Below are 19259 nucleotides of genomic sequence, written 5' to 3' on the forward strand. Positions count from 1 at the left end.
CAATATAGATTTCCTTAAACAAAAGTGTATTTGTAAAGGAAAAGTTGTATATAAATAATGGGATTATTAATTTAAGGGCTAACTATTGCTTTTGAGAGAAGATCTATGGCGCTTGGGTGTGGCGTAGCTATGCTTGGTGATCAGCTGTGGATGAATAAAGGAGTGAAGATGGACCTCACATGGGCAGCAAACGAATCGCGCAAAGAGAGAGCCTGGTATTTGCAAGAGGAAGAGCTCCTCTACAAGCTCTTTGGCGAAGTGGAGTCGCGAGTAGCTAATGATGACGAGGAAGGCTGGGAGCGCGTTTCTGGGAGTGGAAAGACGAGTTCCATGGACGAGGAGTTCATGCGAGAAGAGGAGGAGCTTTCCTCGCTCTTTGAGGAAGTGGCCTGGAAGGCAAACCATGAAGTGGGCGATGAAGAAGAAAACTCAACGATCCTAAGAGAGGTGATGGAGTTGCTTGGTCTCACAACCAAAAGGATTTCCAAACTGTAAATCTCATCTAACAGGTATATTGAAATGCTTTCTACAAGTAACTTCCTACACACGACATTTCTCAAGCAAATGCCTCGATAAGACACCGTAGAATTGTATTTTTCTCGAGAGTGATTTCCTAGAAACATAATGTGTTCGTAGTGATCTGTTTGTAATCCAGTAAATCCAGCTTAGTCCAAAGAAAACTTTCAAGAGCAAATTTCTTTCTCTAGACTCACATGATTATCAACAGTGGCGATTTTGATCGCGTTCCTCAAAGAGAACGCTGAGAACTTACTGGATCATCTGGGTTCTCTGTGAATGCAACCAGAAATTCCTGCAGAGAGGAAAGATTTCTCACAAAGGAAATGTACTAAACTTTTACTTTATACCCTCGAAAGATCGTCTCGGATCGCTGGAGGCAAAGCGCGTGAGTGTTTGTCCATCCTTCTACCAATCACAGTGACAGTTCTTCAGCAGCGCTTCAAAGTCCCGGTGTCTTTGTCACGGTCTCGGCGCTCAAGGCGTGCAGCAGCACCGGCCGGGACCTCGAGGCCACGAAGCTCATTCACGCCGCTTCCATCCGAGATGGCAGCCACACAGACGTCTTCATGGCCAGCACCGCCATCAGCTTGTACTCGCGATGAGGCTCGCCTCGTCTTCGATTCCATTCTTGACTGCTGCTACGCCTCATGCTCGGCTACACGGACAGGGAGAGCTCGCCCTCGACCTCTTCTCGAGGCCGCGACGCTGGTGCAAGCTTTGAGAGCGGCCACAAAGGTTCCCGGGTCAAGTGGCAGGCTGTAGTCGGACTCCATCTTCGAGCAACCTATACTCGGGCCCGAGAACAAGTTGGTGGTGAAGTTCAGGAGCCTCGCATGGGGCATGGAAATCCACTCCTGAGCTGTGACTTCCAGCTGTGAGTTCCTTGGCTTCGTCATGAACAGCTACACTGACCATCCGAGCACTGCCACACTTAGCTGTTCATGAAGAAGCCAAGGAACTCACAGCTAAGTGTGGCAGTGCTCGGATGGTCTTCGACAAGATGGCGGGGCGGACTGTGGTGTCGTGGAACTCGTTGATTCTCGCTACGCAGAGAGAGGCGAGGAAGAGCTCGCTCTGGAACATTTCTGGTCCATGGAAGCTCAGGGCGTCTCCCCGGATGATAGAAGCTTCATGGCCGTTCTCAAAGCGTGTACCAAGGACACCGGCCAGGAGATCCACGACAGGCTCGTCAAAGTGTGGCTGCGGCATGGCCTTGCACTTGAAAGCTACTCGAAGTGGCTTCGACGGTAACTTGTTCGTTGCCAGCTCCCTTGGTCGACAGGTACTCCGAGTGTGACAGCATGCTCATACTTTTGGCCAGCCCTCACGCTCGGCTACGTTGAAAACGGTGACGAGAGGCTGCCTCTGGAAGTCTTCGACCACTTGCAAGATCAGGAGGCCTACTCCATCGCCAACTCCCTCACCTTCGTGGCTGCTCAAGGCCTGCATTGAACCGGATCTAGAACTCGGATGGAAGGCTTGTAAAGCTAGAATCGCTGTCCAGGGGCAAACGCATCCACGCACAAGCTGTAAGCTGCCGCTGCGACTCGGATACCATGGTGGCCAGCACGCTGGTGGACATGTACGCCAGGTGCAGTACCCTGGTCGATGCCAGGAGGGTCTTCGACTGCATGCCTTGTAGAACACTGATGTCGTTAAACGTCCTGTTGCTCGGCTACGCAGAGAATAACGAGGTCGTGCTCGGCCTCGACTTGTTCTCTCAGCTGATGGCTGGCAGTGACGCACCGGATGCTCGATCTTTTGTCACACCTCTCAAGGCCTGCGCTCTCGTCGTGGTAAAAGAGGATGGGCATAAAGTCGATGGCAAGCTTGTTAAAGTGAAGGCGATGGAAGCAGGAATGGCAACTCCCAGGCCAGATTTGACACGGACGTGTTCGTAGCCAGCACGCTCGTAGACATGTATGCCAAGTGTGGAAGCTTGCTGGACTCGCAGGGCCTTCGACAAAATCCCAGCTCAAGCCCTTCTCTGGACGTCGCTTATCCTCGGCTACTCAGAGGATGACGAGCCCCAGCTGACACTGGAGCTCTTCTCGCAAATGCGGCACTTCCAGATCCTCCCAAACGCCCAGACTTTCATGGGCGTGCACAAAGTTGGCGGTGTTAGAACAAAGTAGTGAAGTCGAGATCAATGCTGGAAAGGTGGCAGTGGTGAAGTTGAAAGCTCTAGAGATTCGCCATGACATCCATGCTCATGCCTCTAGAGCTGTAAGTGAATTGTCATTTTCAACCTCACCATTGATAAGTACTCCACAGTGGCTCCATGGACGGTGAGTGTTTGACACCATGGTTTCTCGCCATGGTTTCCTGGACAGCCCTGATGCTTGGCTACACCGAGAACTCCCAGCCGCAGCTCGTCTCTCAAGCTGCTACCCAACGAACGGTTCCCAAATGCTCGAGCGTACGTGCCAGTTGGGAGTTTCAAATGCCAGATGGGCAATTTAAAAATAAACACTAGACTGCTCTCAAATCCTAGCTCCGCGCTGGATGTGGAGCTTGGCCAAAAGATCCACAGCGAGCTCTCCAGATTCGGCCTTGAAAGCGATCCAGTGGCGACAATTCTCCCGTCAATCTCTCCGGAAAGGCTGGAAGAATTCTCAATTGTTTGACATGGTTCCTTCTTCCAGCAGCATCATCACTTGGAATACTGGTCACCGGCTATGGCAGGCAAAGGGATGTGAAACGCGTCTTGGATCTCTACCACTAGCGATGGTCCAAATCCCCATGATTTGTGTTCTTGGCGCTTGCAGCCACGGCAGCGGCAAAATATTTCCAGGCGATGCTGGATTCGTCAGTGATCCCGTCCATCGAGCACTACCACTGCATGATCGATCTCCTTGGGCGCTGCATTGGAGATGATCGCATCGATGCCCTTCCGGCCGAGCGCAATTACCTAGCCTGCTTGGCTCGCTCGCAATCGCCACAGCGCTCTCGCGTTGTCACTGATGTTCTTCCGGTACTTCCGCTTGGATTCCTGCGCGAAGAAGTTCACTATCCTGTTGTCAAAGTCCTCGCCACCCAAGTGCGTGGCCTTCACCTCGAACACCCCCTGGTCGATCGTGAAGATCGAAACATCGGAAGTTCCACCGCCCAAGTCGAAGATCAAGATGTTCTTCTCGCCGGTGCTCGACGCCTTCTTGTCCAGGCCATAGGCGATGGCCGGTGAGCTCGTTGATGATCATCAGCACATTCAAACCCGCAATGGCTCCAGCGTCCTTCATTGAAGTAGGCCGGGACCGTCAGCTTGATGCATCCTTGACGCTCTTGCCCATCTCCTTCATCTTGGTGAGAACCATGGAGGAGATCTCCTCGGCTGAGAATTGCTTCTGCTCGTTCTTGTAAGTCACCACGCTCATGGGCTTGTCGCTCGGCCCCGCGATCACCTTGAAGGGCCACAGGGAACGGATGGATCGCTGAATTTCCTGCCGATGAGCCGAAGACGGTGTTGGAGGGATTGAGCGCGACCTGGTTCTTGACGGCATCGCTGATGAGCCGCTCCGTGTCCGTGAAGCTGGTTGCCCTGTGATCTCCACTTGATCGCTGCCAAACCCCGACGCTCGACGTCGTGCCTAGATCGATCCCGACTGCTGACATTGCGCGCTGTGATCTTCGCGCTAAATCGGGTGCTCTAGCTAAGAATTACTTTCTTCCCACCGATGGATCGAATAAATTCCTAACATATCCTACGTGATTAAATTCAAATTTTCTAATTAAGTATTCATTGTCGGCTCTCACCGAAAGACCCGGGTTCAATTCCCGGCAACGGAATTTACAGGCTATCATAGTCATAAAAGGTCGACTCGTTTCTGATAAAGTCCTAATTGTTACTTGAAAGGCCAGTTTTGGCAATTGTATCGATCTATTTTGTTTAACATTGACAGGACTGCGTGTAGAGAAGGATTACTTTGCTCGTCAATATCTATCAATGTATTCTGGGAAATTCGTTGGATCTTCTTCATGAAGCAAATCATGCGGTGAGCGTGGATCGAACACGCGACCTTCAGATCTTCAGTCTGACGCTCTCCCAACTGAGCTATCCCCGCTTAATCTAAATTATTTAAGATATCTTTAATGAAAACTTACCTTTAAACTAATGGCCTAAACCCTAAGCCCTAAGGACAGGGACTTCCACTGAATGATTCCAGGAAGTGATGGAAGCAGCGGCGGCGGGAGGACGCGCGCTGGTAGTTCTTCCTTCCCGATCTCCATTCCAGGAATCTAGATTTGCATTCCCTGCTCGATGCGCTCCAATTCCAATCGCGCAGCGGCATTTCTTTCCTCCTCCGCGGAGCTGGGATTCCCAATGCCGTCGCCCTCTGCTTAGGTTTTCCTGCTGCCTCAGAGAAGCACAAGGCGATCCCGCGACGAGGAGGAAGCGCCTGGCTGTTTTCGTGTCCGGCAGCGGATCAAACTTTCGGAGCATTCACAAGGCGACGATCGATGGCACTGTTCTTGGGGATGTGGTGATCGTTGTCTCGGACAAGCCAGGTTAGTTCTTGGTTTTTTCCATGGCTAGAATCCATAGCAATCCAGCTAGAGTTTTTTCATTCTTTTGTCCTGGATTTAGAATGCAAGGCTTGCGAGTACGCTCGAGAGCACGGGATTTCGGTGGCGTACTATCCGAGAACAAAGTTCGCTCCAGATGGAGTCTCTCCAAACGAGCTCGTGGAAATTCTCAGGTTGGCTTTATGCTTTTCTTTTGCTAAAAGAGTTTACGTGTGATCGATCTTTCGCAGGCATCAAAGAGTGGATTTCGTGCTGCTGGCTGGCTACTTAAAGTTGATACCAAAAGAGCTCGTGGAAGCGTTTCCTCGAGCGATCCTCAACATCCACCCCGCGCTCCTCCCGGCATTTGGAGGCAAAGGTTTCTATGGAATCAAAGTCCACGAGGCTGTCATCGCTTCCGGCGCTCGGTAACTTCCACCTTTCATCGTTCTCTTGCTCTAAATTCTTGCAACTTTTAACAGTGTCTCGGGCCCAACGATCCATTTCGTGGATGAGAAGTATGATCACGGGAGTATTCTTGCGCAGCGAACAGTTCCTGTTCTAGAGACGGACACGCCGCAAGACTTGGCAGCCAGAGTGCTGGAACAAGTACGTGGTTTGATTGTTCTTTAGTTACGATTGGTTTTTGGATGGGATTTGCTACCGACAGGAGCACGCACTGTATGTGGAAGCTGTGGCTGCTCTCTGCGAAGAAAGGATTGAATGGAGTGGCGATGGAGTCCCTCGCATGCGCGAAAAGGAGCTAGCTTAACTGTGAGGTATTTCGATCTTTCTATATACCATTTTCCAGAGAAAACATATAATTTACAGGCAAATCATCTCACTCATGGGTTTTGTCCCTGTTCCTCATCCCGGATTCTTTGTTCTGGAGTAGAATTTCGTGCTCGTAACAACGCCAACGCCAAAGACAATGCAATGCCCAGAAGACCAGCCATTGTTATCGAAAGCAATGCCTCGATATGTAGCTGCAAAAACAAAACATAAATTTCATAAAGATGGTTAAGGACTCCACCATTTGGTAGAATAAGTGTGCGAGCGATATCACAAGCCCAATTTGAGTTGCCGAAAGAAGCCATATAAACTTTTGTTCCACTGGAAAATAATTAAAATATAAGAAAATTGAGGAAAAAAAAAAGGACCAAATTACCAAATACAGTCCCTGTAATGGACGTGGTAATTCCAAATAATAGTCCAAAAGGCAGTGCCAAGATCAGTGCCTGATTACCGTTCTGCTTGATCTGCATATAAAACTTCATGAGTTGAATCAAAATCTTCTCATGTACCAGCATTTGTTCCAGGAAGCAGAAGTAAGTCACGCTAGCGATTATGCTAATCCAGAGCCTGCAGCGTAAGAAGTCAAGCAAGCAAACCAAAAAAAAAATTTTTACATCACCTCCACTCAAGCATGCTAAAGCTAAGCCCTTGATGATCAAGTTGCTGGTTTAAACTTTGAGTAGCGTTTTCGAGCCGGAGTGTGACCGGAAGGTTGACAACTTCCTGGCCGCAAACATCACACTGTCGATTCCCTCGAATGCCAAACCACTTGAGAGCGCAATCTTGATGGGCCAGTGCCAGGCCGCCTTTGCAGGAACACTCGAGCCTGAGAGTGGAGCTTGTCTCTTGGGTGAGATCACAGAGGCAAATTCTACAAGATAGATCCTCCTCCGAGGATAGCTCGTCGTGATCATCTCCTAGATTTACACACGTGTTCTCAGTTCTCATGAGCATTTGGAGAAACATCAAGATTGCGATGTTTTACCTTGCTTTGGACGAGGAGTCACAGGTTTTACCAAATAAGTTCCGGAATACAGCCTTGTTAACTCCTTCTTCGTGTGTTCTTCCATTGGGCCGGAGATAGAACGCTGCACAACTTTCTTCTCATGCTGAAAGATCTAGCACCAACTTGTAGGTGAAGAACAAAGGAAGGAAAATTAGAAAGACCTTCGATCCAAGTGAGACCGATTGAGAGTTGTATTTCTTACTCCAGCTGGGAGTTCTTGGAAGCATTCTCTTGGGATCATTGTCTGGTGGTGGTACCTCAAGCCTCAACCTTGGCCGAATTCGTGTTGTGTCCTTGGCATCCATCTAATAACAACAACATGATCACAAAAAAACCGAAGACAAGGGAGAGACCATACCTCAACTTGTGGAGATTGATCCTCAGCTCACCCGTTAACTCGATCCAGCGTTGGCAGCCGTCGGATTAAGTCAGGTTCTCTGCGAGCTGACAACTGCCAAGTTGTGGAGAACCAGGCTACCAGCTGCCAGGTTGTGGAGAACCAGCTGCCAGTTCTGGAGAACCCTTTCATCCTCAAATAACTTTATTCCATGTGTCCGTCAACGGTCTCGCCACAGTCCGTTAAGGCCGTTCCTCGGGCACGGGCTCGCTCGAATGCGCTCGCCGTACACGGGAACTCCATCACGATCGTGGTGCCAGGTGCCCAGCACGTACTGTTCCACGTGATAAAAACATTCTCGGCTATTATTCCCCACTATTAATGATTCTGTCAGCACCAATGCTGACGCATGTTTGTTTACCTTAAACAATATTATTCTATTTATTGTGGATCGAGAGAATTCCATTTAAAACCATTACTGAGCTCAATCGGGGAGAGTGTCAGATTGAAGATCTGAATGGAGTTCTGCATGTAGAAAAAGTTATACACTGCAACAATTTTTTTTCTTAGGGAATGTGACTGACGCAAACTTTTACACTGGGTGTATCGCTCCGTGGGTTCCACTTGAAATACATTTAACACTGCAAAGAGTGACAAAAGTTTTACCCATTTTGTACTCGTCAAGCATTTGCCCAGTGATGAGTCCTCATAGCCCACGCCAAAGCTATAAACGTCACTTGCAGCATGGTGAGCTGCTGGCATAAGAAGTACTTTGGATCAAGATACTTGTAGATGTTTCCAGAGATAGAACTCGAACTCCCCAGCCGGGCTCAGCTTAGCTTTATGTCATCTTGTAAGTGTTTCATTCTCGCCTTGGACCAGCTTCATCTAAGCCTCCAAACGAGTGAGAAACCTGTCTTCCTTGTTTTGTTTCCCTGCAAGCATTTTTCTCCTCGGATTTTGGCACTGTCTTCATAATGGACTCTAGCCATGGAGAAACCAAGAAGAATAAACCTGACTTGTGATAGACACGAAAAACTGGGCACTTCCTTCTCGACGCGGGATCATGAGAAAATGGTGTTCGATCCACGTTCACCGCAATCTCATCTGTCCTAGTGCCATGCAAAGAAGTCAAAGTCTTGACTGGGTAATTGCAATACAATATACATGACAGGCTTGTGATAGACAAGTTTCCATTTCATTATCAAGCAAAATAGTAATAAATGCACGGATGCCAGATCCACGTAATTTATGAGACATGGTAACTGGAAGAACACAGCCCAGGCCACAGAAGGCAATGGAGAAAGTACCACGTTGTTGTTGAGAAATACTTCATTGAGAAACATGGTTCGGTGAAGGTGGAGAGACTTGCCCAGTGGTTCTGTTATGGCCATGACTGGTGATTTAGCTTTAGGTGAGTATTTTCTTTTGAATTTTTCTAAGCTCAAGCAAGTTTATCTGTGTAGAGATTGATACTGGCGGAAATGTGTTCCAAAGAGCAAAACGAAGAACAAAAATTTTCAGGGTTCTTTGAAACCAACTTTATATTGTCAAACAGGCTTTCCCAGGAGGATGATGCCCACACTGGTTTGGTCACTTGCTTGGTCACGACCGTTGGTTCGTACCTCTGCGGGGTACAGTTTCCTGACTGTGTTTATGATGAGAAGGTTGACAATGGCCAAGTTTGAAATTGGTTTTCCAGCATCTAGAACCCAGAAAGTTGTGAAAGCGGGACAGGAGCACTTGCAAAGAAGATCCAAATGGAGCATGGCATGCTGTGGTGTACAAAGATTCGTCCATGTATATATGAAAAGGAATGAAAGATGAACGTTCTTGTGGAAATGCTAAGTTGTATAACCAGATGAAGAGAAGTTCCCAGAATACATTGACATATCACTAAATTCTTCCGTGGTAGTCTCCAGTCCATGACTGCTATTGTGACGAGCAAAGTAATCCTGCTCAAGATTAGCCAGCAGTCCTGTCAATGTGCTCAAGACAGTCTAAGAAAAACACATCAATACAATTGCCAAACAATGTATGCCTCTAAGCTCACCTTGATGGACGGCCTTTCACTCTTGTCAAACGCAGCGCATCTCAAGGCTATGGTAGCAAGAGCTAGATATTGCTCCTCAGGGAAGTTCTCGGCTATACGGCTGTCTATCACTGACCTTATCCCTCCGTTTCGAAGCCTGGGTTTCACCTGCAATACGTACTGTTAACATTGCAAAGAGTGGCAAAAGTTTTACCCATTCTATGAGATTGAACTCTTCGGGCCTCTTTTGGTCGATGGCTTTCTGTCCAGTGACGAGTTCTAGCAGCACCACACCGAAGCTGTAAACATCGCTCGCAGTGGTAAGCTGCCGACGTAAGAAATACTCTGGATCAAGATACCTGTGAACATAGATGTTTCCACCTCTCAAACAAAAGTTTGAAGAAAACTTACCCAGCTGTGCCAGCAGGTTTTGTGGATACGTGAGTGTCAAACTCTGGAGAGACCTTGGATATGCCAAAGTCTGAAATCTTAGCTGTAAGGTTTCCATCCAAGAGAATATTGCTGGGCTTCAAATCTCTATGAATAACTGGAGGATCCTATCATCAAGTCAATCAGAAAAAGAGCAGAGGTCGAAATGAAGACTAAAGTAACTTACTGCGTAAGAGTGAAGGTAATCCAAGCCTTGTGCAACAGCCACAGCAATTGCTAATCGCTGGTAACAATCCAAAAGCTGACCAGAGTATTTTCCTGCAATGAAACAACACGAACAATGAAAAACAAAAAATGATCATAGGTATAAACTATGTTATGATCATTGTACCGAGAAGCCGATCGTGAAGATTGCCATTTTCCATGAATTCATACACCAAAACCTGCAAGGTAATCTTTGAGGCACATTCCAATAAACTGTCTTGAAGCAAGAATTCTACGAACCTGATTTTTTCCGCTTTGGCAAAATCCAAGGAGTCTCACCAGATGTCGGTGGTGAAGCCTGCTAAGCAGCTGGATCTCGTTACGAAACTCTCGCTGGCCTTGCTTGCTCTTCGCAGATGCTTGCTTGATCGCCACAGTTCGACCATCCTCGAGATTTCCACGGTAGACGCGTCCAAATCCTCCACAGCCAACTTCGCATTCCTTTGAGAACCCGGAGGTGGCCTTGGAGATTTGGTCCAGCGAGAACATTTCTATTCCCTGAGGAACCTCCCAGTTCCTGAGAGGCTCGCTCATATCAGATCCACTATCTGCATGGAAGACTATCACGTCTACACCAAAAATAATGTATTGAAGGATCATACCTTGTTCATCATCTCGTTGCTTAACTTGCTTGTGTCTCCAGAGAATAAGCACTGCAATTGAGATGCTGATCGCAGCAAGCGCACCTATGGCAATTCCAGCGATTGCTCCGGAGCCGATTGATCTTGATTTCGAGAAAAGAGGTGGAGGAGCTGGTGTTTGTTCTTCTGGTGGTGGCGGAGGCAATGGTCGTGGAACTATTTGAAGCAAACCAATACATGAAGAATAAAATGCTAGAAAACTTACATATTGCAAAGAAGTCCCGGCATCCAGGTCCATGATGGCACTGCCGACCGTGATCTCTGTAGTTATCGAATGCGTCTTCATCAAAACAGTTGCCACTCACCCTGTATAACTTAGTTACTGGAATCATCCATCATAGTTCATATTAAAGAGCTTACCTGTCTCTAGGATATGGAACTGGCCTTGGGCCAGAAAAATAGTTGCACCTTAGATATCTGGAGAGGAAGGAAAATTTATCAAAACTTTTGAAACTTTCTTAGAAGCGCTTAGATAAACTTACATGTTAGATGGTGTGGCATGATTCAAAAGCCATGTAGGAACATATCCTCTGAGCATATTTGCGTCCAGTCGCCTGTTATCAAAAGCTGGATTGATCTCTAGAGTTCCATAGCAAGAATCTACGAACTTACAGGGATTGCAAGCTCTGCATTTGGCTCCACGAGGCTGGGACTTCGCCAGTTAGATTGTTATTATACAAGTGCCTGAAAGTCGAGAATGAAACAAGCATAGCTTGTATAGAACACTTACAGGAACGTCATGTTTGTAAAGTTTCCTCCCCATTCGGCTGGCAGTGGCCCTTGCAAGCCGCAGTCATGCAAGTTTCTGCAATGAGAGAAAGGCTCCATTATCAATAAAAAGAGTGATCGCAAGATAACAGCAGTGTTAGATTTCTCAGCCGGAGGCCAAGGCTGCTTGGAAGTTCTGCATTGAGTCCAGTACCCCAGAGTGACCTGTGTTGGAAACAACTTGGTAACAATGGAAGTTCCACCAAGAAACGACACTCACAGCTCATTTAGTCGCGAAAGCCTTCCAACCGTATCTAGAACAGTTCCTGTGAGATTGTTGCTGTTTAAGTGCCTATAAAAAAAATCAAAACGCTGTTATATTTGCTCCAGAATGGGAGTAGACTTACAAAGTGTGAAGAGAGGAAAGGCTTGAAATCTCGTCTGGCAAAGCTCCTGTCAGGTTACAACCTCCCAAACGTCTAGCAAAAACAATGATCATGCATGGTTGACTAAAATATATAACTATCTTCAGACACTCGAACTTACAATTCAAGGAGACCCCTAATCTCCAAAACCGGTCTCGGAAAACTTCCTTGAAGTGGATTTCCAGATAAGTTCCTGATAAGTTCTCTCAAGCCTAGCAAAAGAAGACGAAGTTTGTTGCTGTAAACTTACAGTGATCTCAATGTAGACAATCTCGACAAGGACTCTGGCACGGGCCCCGTAATGTTGTTCTCCTGGAGGTCAAGATCTGCCAGCGTTGTGATGTTTCCCAGCTCATCTGGAAAGCTTCCGATCAAGCCAAACCCTGTCAAGTTCCTGATATACAAACACAACACACCAATCACAAAGGGAATGAAAGTTTCCAAAACTTACAGAGCTGTAACACTGTTTCCAGTACATCCGACGCCATTCCAGAGAGGATTGCAAGGATCGGATCCAGCCCAAGAAGAGAGATTTGCATTTGAAGGACCCAGCTGCTGCTTGATAGAGAGGAGAGCATCCGCTAGAGAAGGAAGAAGACCCACATTTAGCAAAGAACGAGTGGATTCATACATTGGAATTCTACCATCAGAATTTGCACTACACAGTCTTAGCAGCATCCAAAGAACAAGAGTGACCCCCCAGCCTGCCATATTCAAGGCGCTTAGAGAGCTATGGACCGAGACCCGAAAGGGCTTTCCAATTCGAAAATCGGGTAAAACAAAAATGCTTGACCAAGCAAGTCAAACTTATACTATTATCTCTTACTCACGTGTTTACACGAAGCCGCCGGAGAAAAAGACCTAGGATCACTACCAAACTTCTCCTTTGCCTCGGCGGGCCCGTAATCGACGTGGAAAATTTGTGGCCACTGCAACAATCGCGAGCCTCCAACACAGAGGCGAAAAGACAAGAAACTCTTACCTGTGGCCATGGATTCCCCAGTGCACGAGTTGCAGGAGGCTGAGGAAGTAGCTCCAGATTTACAACGCTCGTGCAGCCGTGGCGGACCACAGTACCGATGCAATCTGTGCCTGTATGGCCTCCTCCTATCACCACCACTTTCTTGTCTTTGGCAGATATGTAGTTGTTGTCCTTGAGCCAAATCCAGCAAACTCTTGGTATTCGTGTGAAGGAACTCCATGGCAAAACGTATGCCATCATATTCTCGGCCTTCTACTTTAAGGTCCCTGAAGAAAAACAAATAAAAAGATGGTTAGATCTGAAACAAGTGGAGAAAAGCAAGACTTGCAAGTAGTAAGCTATCATAGTCGGACATTAACCTCTCCACCGAGAATAACTTGTCAACTCCGACATTCGCATTAACAATGAACTCGATCCCTGCGGCAGCCATCAGGTTCACTCGCTGGTGAACGACCTCCACTTTGTCGGTCTTCATGTTTGGCACACCGTACATCATGAGGCCTCCAATTCTATCCACTCTCTCAAACACTGTCACAGAGTGGCCGGCCTTACTGAGCTGATCAGCGGCCGCTAGGCGTGCCATACCGCTACCTACAATCACCACTCTCTTCCTGCAAAGAGACAACGACGTGAGAAACCAACGACGTGAGTAAACCTTGTCTCTACATACCCGGTCCGATAAGCTGGTGGACAATCCAGCCTTCCTCAAAAGCTTTGTCGATGATGGTACACTCTATCGTCTTAATGGACATCGGGTTCTCTATAATTCCCAGAACACAAGCACCCTCGCAAGGAGCAAGGCACACACGTCTTATGAACTCTGGAAAGTTGTTGGTTTCCAGGAGCCTATCCAAGGCTTCCCGCCAACGACCTTGGTGAACAAGCTCGTTCCATTCCGGAATCTTGTTTCCAATGTCATCCCGCAGGTCAACAGAGATGAATAAATAACATAGCTGAACTGGACATACCTGGTTGCAGTTCTAATGGAGTGCCGCGCGGACTGGGTTTTAAGGAGGTTATCGCAAGGACCTCGTTCCAATGGGCCGGGCGATATGGAAGTGTTTCTCGTTCATACGAGATAAATCCCGATGTTTCACTGCGTCCGGAATTCTTGTTGGCCGCGCTTGGGCCTGAGTCTGACCACAAAGCGAACACGTCAGAGTTGCAGGCCAGATAATCATTCAATTCTACCGCGACTACTGCAGCCGCTCCTCCGTCAGCCATTTTCTTCGAGAGCTGTTTTGTAGTCGCAGGGGAAAACTTTCACGAATTCGTAATTGGCCTGCAGATGCATATGTTTGTTATGGTAAATGGTTGGATAACATATAGAAAGATCGAAATACCTCCCAGTTAAGCTGGTTATTTTCCACACATGCGAGGGACTCCATCGCCACTCCATTCAATCCTTTCTTCGCAGAGAGCAGCCACAGCTTTCACATACAGTGCGTGCTCCTGTCGGTAGCAAATCCCATTCAAAAACCAATCGAAACTAAAGAACAATCAAACCACGTACTTGTTCCAACACTCTGGCTGCCAAGTCTTCCGTCTCTAGAACAGGAACTTCTTGCTGCGCGAGAATGCTCCCATTCTCACAAAATGGATCGTTGCGCTTGAGACACTGTTACAAAGTTGTTGCAAGCAATTAGAGCTCGTGCGGTGAAAGATAGAATTTACCGAGAGCCGACAGCCTCGTGGACTTTGATTCCGTAGAAACCTTTGCCTCCAAAAGCCGAGAGAAGCATCAGGTGAATGTTGAGGATCGCTCGAGGAAACGCTTCCACGAGTTCTTTTGGTATCAACTTAAAGTAGCCGGCCAGCAGACGAAATCCACTCCTTGATGCCTCAGATAATGTTAAATCTTCTAGGGAAAGAAAAGCATGAAACCAGCCGCAGAACTGTCCTGCATTCTAAATCCAGGACAAAAGAATGAAACTCTAGCTGGATTGCTATGGATTCTAGCCATGGAGAAAAACTAACCTGGCTTGTCCGAGACAACGGTCACCATCGGTCGTCGCTCTGTGGATGCTCCGAAAGTTTGATCCGCCGGTGGACACGAAAACAGCCAGGCGCTTCCTCGTTGTCGTCCAGTGTGTAATCCGTATAGAGCACTCACCACTTCGATTGTGGCGAGTACTCTTGTGGAGCAGGACAGGAAAACCTAAGAAGAGCCTACGGAAATGCTAGAGAACTTTAAAGGTTAAATAATAAAAATCTCTGTTGACAAAAGTATGGACAAAGCTTTATTGCCTCCACCAGAGAGCTTCCCACAGCCACAAGTACCTGTAGTTCTAAGTTATCATGTTCCGTCACCATACTAGCCACGAGCTCCATATCAGAAGAATACAACACAGTAGTATGCACCAACAAGTATATGCTGGCTGCGTGATTGGAATTGGAGTGCATAGAACAGGGAATGTGGCTTAAGCGTTAGGTCTCCATTTGGCCATGGAGAAAATCAGCTAAGCCGAAAAGTGTGGCGCTGATCGAGCAGCTCGGCTTGAAATCGGTGAGTTCTGCTAGTTTAAACAAAACTGGTACTTAAAATTATAAACTCAACTGATTACTCAACGCATAAACAAGATTTGCCTTTAATCTTCTTTTAATTATATCATTATTAACTATCGCTAATGTAGCATTTAATACTAGATATTCTAGGAATATTTTGTACACAAAAATTAAAATAAATAAAAAATTGTTCTACCTTCCTTTTATACTAGCTAGCTCCGCACTACAAAAGAAACATGAGACTCACTAAAACAACAATGCAGAGAACTCTGCTGCCAACCTCATGTGCGTTGTTAATTAAAGGGGGACATTCACAGTGCAACAAAAACGCTCAAGGATCAAGCGCCAGTAAGCTGCGCTGCTCTCAGAGAAGTAACTGAATCATTCACTTTCCTCCGTCTTTTCTTGAAAATCTCAGGCTGGCTGCACAACATGTCGTTAAAATAGCGAATAAAACTGTGACAAAAAGTGCACCTGTGGCCATCAGTACTGTCCTCAGCACTTCTTCTGCACACAAAAGAGGGCTGCATTAACACTGTTATGAACAAAAAGTTAAATTACCTTCGGTGGTGGGCACCCCTCTTGCTCTTGGAAACCTGCCTCACCAAGACACCCGTAGTTGGCAACAACCATGCCAATACGAGCCTCCGTGTTGCCTTCATCGCCTCCCCTCCATTCTCCATGAACAAGACAACTGCAAGTCAAGACTGGTAATGTTATGAGCTATTCTTGGCTCATAACTAGTACGGATGCGGGACGACAGGGGATCCATACGAGACATATATGGTCCGACTGGCGCAAAGCGGGAGGGTAGGTTTTCGTTGTTCTCTTCTTCTTCTTCCAGGCCTTGAGCCTTTTCTCTTCTCTTGTTTCTCATGTGAATCACTCATTAATGGATCACATCCTTTTTGATTGGATTCTCATCCTAACATTTGGTATCAGAGCATTGATCAGGACCTTGGCAAAGATCATTCGGGATATCGCATCGTGGGAGAGAGGTTTGGTCCACGTCCTTAGCTCCACGGCATTCGCCCGATCTAGGGTACAGCTGTCTCAGCAGGGCATCCGACAGGAGGTGTTTGCGGCGGCGATCATTTACCCTAGGCTGCCGTGGGCGATCTGGGCTTGGGCGAGAGCAAGGCGCCAGAAAGAAGCAATGCCACCATGGAACAAAGGAAAAAAAGAGGTGAAATCTTCCCCGTCAGCCGATGGAGAATCCAGCAATGTTGAGGTGGTCGATCCAGTGAATTCTCCACAGGTAGTGCCTAAGCCGGTTGGTGAGTTGAGGGAGGTGTTGCAGTCTTTCATGCAACGCTATGTGACGAATCATCAGCAGGACTTGGAGAGGTTCCAACAATTGCAGCATACCTTGGCCATCATCGAGCACAATCAGGCCACTATGGGTGGCAAGATAGAGGAGCTGGGGGAGCAGCAGCGGGTTTTGACAGAGAAGCAAGAACAGATGGGGTCTAGGGTCAAGGATCGAGGAGACCCTGATCTGAAAGACATTGTGCACCGGTTTTCTGACGAAGATTGGTTCCAAGATTCGAGTCCTGAATTACCCCCAACAGGTGATCGACCTTGGTATGATGACTTGCTGGAGAAGATGAAGTCACCAGTTCCAGAAGGAGGGGCCAAGGGGATACTCGGGAGGGGTCCAGGGATGGGGTCACGGTGGCAGGATCGGGAGAAGCTCAATATACTGGAGTACGATGGCTCAAATGATCGGCTAAGACTTCAAGATTGGCTCCGCAAGCTGGAGTGGTGTTTTGTGTGGCAAGATACCAAGGGAGTGGATAAGGTTCCCTTTGCATCAATCTTCTTGAAGGATCTGGCATCTGAGTGGTTTCATAACTTGGAACGAGCTCGCATATTTCTGGACTGGGAACAGTTCAAAGTCTTGATCACAGACACTTTCATCCTGACCCCAGTTTTGGAGCTGCCCTTCAACAAGTTGTGCGACCTTCGCTATGATTGGCAACATCAAACTCTCCAGGCATTCAATACAGGATGGTTACGGGCCAGATATGAGGTAGTGGGAGTTTCAGACGAGATTTTGGCCCAGCGTTACGTAGCAGCGCTGCCCTCATCAATGGCAGGTGATGTTGCTCAAACCAAACCAGTTTCTGTGCGTCAGGCAATGGTGGCAGCATTGAATGCAGACCAGCGGTTTCGTGAATGGGAGTCTCGATTGCGTCGTCCTGATATAAGCAGGCTTCATCGTCAGGATTTCCCAGCTGCATCACCGACCCCTACGCCGACAGTGTTGCCGACAGTGAACAGTGATAAGGAACGCAAGCCTTGGCGAGATCTATCCACTCAGGAACGGGCCAAACGCTCAGAGGATTTGAAGCTAGGCAAATGCTTTGATTGTGGGCAGAAATGGACTCGAGGCCACCATTTGGTTTGCCCATCTCGGAAGGGTGCTACAGTTCCCAAGGCAAAGGTGGCGATGCTACATTTTTGCGAGGCTGCTTCTGGGGAATTTGTTCCAGTCGACATGGACACGGTTGATGAGAGTGAGGAGATCTTTGTTTGGGAATCAGGGAACAACAGCCCGGGCTTGGAGGACCCGGACAGCTCAGGTGGCAAGGCATTTATCTCCTGCTCAGCATATTTTGGAAAGACTGGTCCGCAGTGTTTCCGGGTGCGGGGAACAATTAATGGCAGAGTGGCATTCGGCCTGGTTGACTCTGGCGCCTCACACACGTTTGTGAATCGGCGGAGTTTATCACAGCTGAAGCTCCTTCCGTTGCATACCAACAATCTTTTGAATGTCGAGATTGCGGATGGAGGGATGGTGGAATCATCTCAAGTGGTGGATTGTGCATTTGTGGTTGGGGAGTACACAGTGAAGGGTTGGTTCCATGTGCTGGATATGGGTGCAGTGGACGTAGTCATCGGGGTGGAGACTCTCCAACAGCTTGGGGATATCATGGTGAACTTCCAGGAGCAACCATGATAACGTCTCAGCTTCAATAACAACGGCAAGAGGGTCACTTGGGCGGGTATCGAGGTTCCCCAGGACTGCTCAACAGTGTCTTACGCCCAGTGTGCTCGGATGTGTGGGAAGGGCGCAATCGCCGTACCAGTTGAAGCTGGAGACCAAACAGAAAGGTTGCAAAAGGTTGAGAGAGATGAGATGATGCAGTGCAGAGTGGCTGATAGCAAGAATTCAGTCGCTCAGCAGGAGGAGTTTCATGAGCTTCAACAAGATATTCTCAGGTTGATGATTCCAGGGGATTTGCGTGAGGTTCTCCTCCGTCATCTACCAGTTTTCAGACACCAAGTTTCTTTGTTGGTGTCATCTAGAACAGGTGTGGAACATTCCATTGTTCTAGAGGGCAACTCCATTCCAGTTACTCGTCCATTTTTGAGATTATCACGGGAGGAATGTCAAGAGGTTGACAGGATGACAGATGAGCTTCTCCAGCAGGGACTGATAGAGCCGAGTTCTAGTCCATTTGCGGCTCCCATTTTGCTGGTTCTGAAAAAAGATGGTGGTTGGCGACTGTGTGTGGACTACAGAGCACTGAACAGAATCACAGTCAAAAACAGGTTTCCTATTCCGAGGGTGGAGGAATTGATGGATGAGCTTGGGGGAGCCTGTTTCTTCACAAAGCTGGATTTGAGATCGGGGTATTATCAAATCAATGTGGTGGAACGTGATCGTCACAAAACTGCATTCAGGACACACAGGGGTCTTTTCCAGTTTAAGGTGATGCCCTTTGGGCTCACTAATGCACCAGCCACATTTCAAGCTGCCATGAACAAGGTGTTGGGACGGTTCTTGTTCAACTTTGTGGTGGTGTTCTTCGATGACATCTTGATCTTCAGCCGAACTTGGAAGCTGCACCTCAATCACGTGGAACAGGTACTGCAAGCGTTGGAGGAAGCAGGAATGGTGTGCAAGCTCGCAAAGTGTTCTTTTGGTGCTGTGGAAGTGGACTACCTGGGATTTAAGGTGGCTGAGGGACAGGTGATGGCGGATCCAAACAAGTTAGAGGCTGTTGCTGACTGGCCGATACCACAAACCATGAAACAGCTTCGGGCCTTCTTGGGATTTGCCAACTATTTGCGGAAGTTTGTTAAGCATTTTGCTTCAGTAGCTGCTCCTCTCACAGATCTCCTCAGGTCGACACAATTCTGTTG

General features: G+C 47.7%; 7 protein-coding genes and 1 non-coding gene across 10 annotated transcripts; 2 read left to right on the forward strand and 6 right to left on the reverse strand.

Moving 5' to 3' along the window:
* The first annotated feature begins 2075 nt into the window (after positions 1–2075).
* Positions 2076–3396, forward strand: LOC112341012 (pentatricopeptide repeat-containing protein At3g09040, mitochondrial-like). Its single transcript, XM_024660363.1, has 4 exons — positions 2076–2392; positions 2474–2650; positions 2794–2973; positions 3165–3396. The coding sequence occupies exons 1-4, from the start codon at positions 2076–2078 to the stop codon at positions 3394–3396; spliced, it is 906 nt and encodes a 301-aa protein (XP_024516131.1).
* A 34-nt stretch (positions 3397–3430) lies between these two features.
* On the reverse strand, positions 3431–4131 carry LOC112341013 (heat shock 70 kDa protein 3-like). Its single transcript, XM_024660364.1, has 2 exons — positions 3775–4131; positions 3431–3670 (listed from the first exon to the last, which is right to left on the reverse strand). Exons 1-2 carry the CDS (start codon positions 4129–4131, stop codon positions 3431–3433), a joined length of 597 nt encoding a protein of 198 aa, XP_024516132.1.
* A 376-nt stretch (positions 4132–4507) lies between these two features.
* On the reverse strand, positions 4508–4580 carry TRNAF-GAA. Its single transcript has one exon. It is a non-coding gene; the product is annotated as a tRNA-Phe (tRNA).
* Positions 4581–4662: 82 nt separating this feature from the next.
* On the forward strand, positions 4663–6052 carry LOC9658767 (phosphoribosylglycinamide formyltransferase, chloroplastic). The gene is made up of 6 exons (XM_002986469.2): positions 4663–5025; positions 5105–5216; positions 5274–5450; positions 5505–5631; positions 5693–5801; positions 5854–6052. Exons 1-5 carry the CDS (start codon positions 4689–4691, stop codon positions 5792–5794), a joined length of 855 nt encoding a protein of 284 aa, XP_002986515.2. The 5' UTR covers positions 4663–4688; the 3' UTR covers positions 5795–5801; positions 5854–6052.
* Positions 5787–7280, reverse strand: LOC112341040. Of its 3 annotated transcripts, none has more exons than XM_024660422.1 (7): positions 7182–7280; positions 6985–7128; positions 6803–6926; positions 6437–6734; positions 6327–6384; positions 6191–6281; positions 5787–6135 (listed from the first exon to the last, which is right to left on the reverse strand). In XM_024660422.1, exons 2-7 carry the CDS (start codon positions 7126–7128, stop codon positions 5981–5983), a joined length of 870 nt encoding a protein of 289 aa, XP_024516190.1. In that variant the 5' UTR covers positions 7182–7280; the 3' UTR covers positions 5787–5980. The 3 variants fall into 3 exon arrangements, with proteins under 3 accessions (XP_024516190.1, XP_024516189.1, XP_024516191.1); XM_024660421.1 differs by having other exon boundaries at positions 6803–6935; XM_024660423.1 differs by lacking the exon at positions 7182–7280 and having other exon boundaries at positions 6803–6945; positions 7026–7073.
* A 1658-nt stretch (positions 7281–8938) lies between these two features.
* Positions 8939–13886, reverse strand: LOC9658768 (BRASSINOSTEROID INSENSITIVE 1-associated receptor kinase 1). The gene is made up of 24 exons (XM_024660420.1): positions 13794–13886; positions 13571–13738; positions 13273–13504; positions 12603–13213; positions 12265–12549; positions 12072–12201; positions 11871–12014; positions 11742–11813; positions 11603–11674; positions 11476–11547; positions 11346–11420; positions 11218–11292; positions 11100–11171; positions 10970–11041; positions 10848–10904; positions 10693–10793; positions 10449–10643; positions 10087–10394; positions 9974–10025; positions 9809–9900; positions 9604–9749; positions 9407–9551; positions 9214–9360; positions 8939–9160 (listed from the first exon to the last, which is right to left on the reverse strand). The coding sequence occupies exons 5-24, from the start codon at positions 12329–12331 to the stop codon at positions 9005–9007; spliced, it is 2250 nt and encodes a 749-aa protein (XP_024516188.1). The 5' UTR covers positions 12332–12549; positions 12603–13213; positions 13273–13504; positions 13571–13738; positions 13794–13886; the 3' UTR covers positions 8939–9004.
* LOC112341014 (glutamate synthase 1 [NADH], chloroplastic-like) lies at positions 12436–13185 on the reverse strand. Its single transcript, XM_024660365.1, has 2 exons — positions 12962–13185; positions 12436–12868 (listed from the first exon to the last, which is right to left on the reverse strand). The coding sequence occupies exons 1-2, from the start codon at positions 13183–13185 to the stop codon at positions 12436–12438; spliced, it is 657 nt and encodes a 218-aa protein (XP_024516133.1).
* A 228-nt stretch (positions 13887–14114) lies between the features above and the next one.
* On the reverse strand, positions 14115–14933 carry LOC112341015. The gene is made up of 4 exons (XM_024660366.1): positions 14883–14933; positions 14580–14760; positions 14277–14460; positions 14115–14220 (listed from the first exon to the last, which is right to left on the reverse strand). The coding sequence occupies exons 1-4, from the start codon at positions 14931–14933 to the stop codon at positions 14151–14153; spliced, it is 486 nt and encodes a 161-aa protein (XP_024516134.1). The 3' UTR covers positions 14115–14150.
* Between the last annotated feature and the right edge of the window lie 4326 nt (positions 14934–19259).

Source organism: Selaginella moellendorffii, unplaced genomic scaffold (genome assembly GCF_000143415.4).
Source record: "Selaginella moellendorffii unplaced genomic scaffold, v1.0 SELMOscaffold_74, whole genome shotgun sequence".
NCBI classification, from domain to species: domain Eukaryota; kingdom Viridiplantae; phylum Streptophyta; class Lycopodiopsida; order Selaginellales; family Selaginellaceae; genus Selaginella; species Selaginella moellendorffii.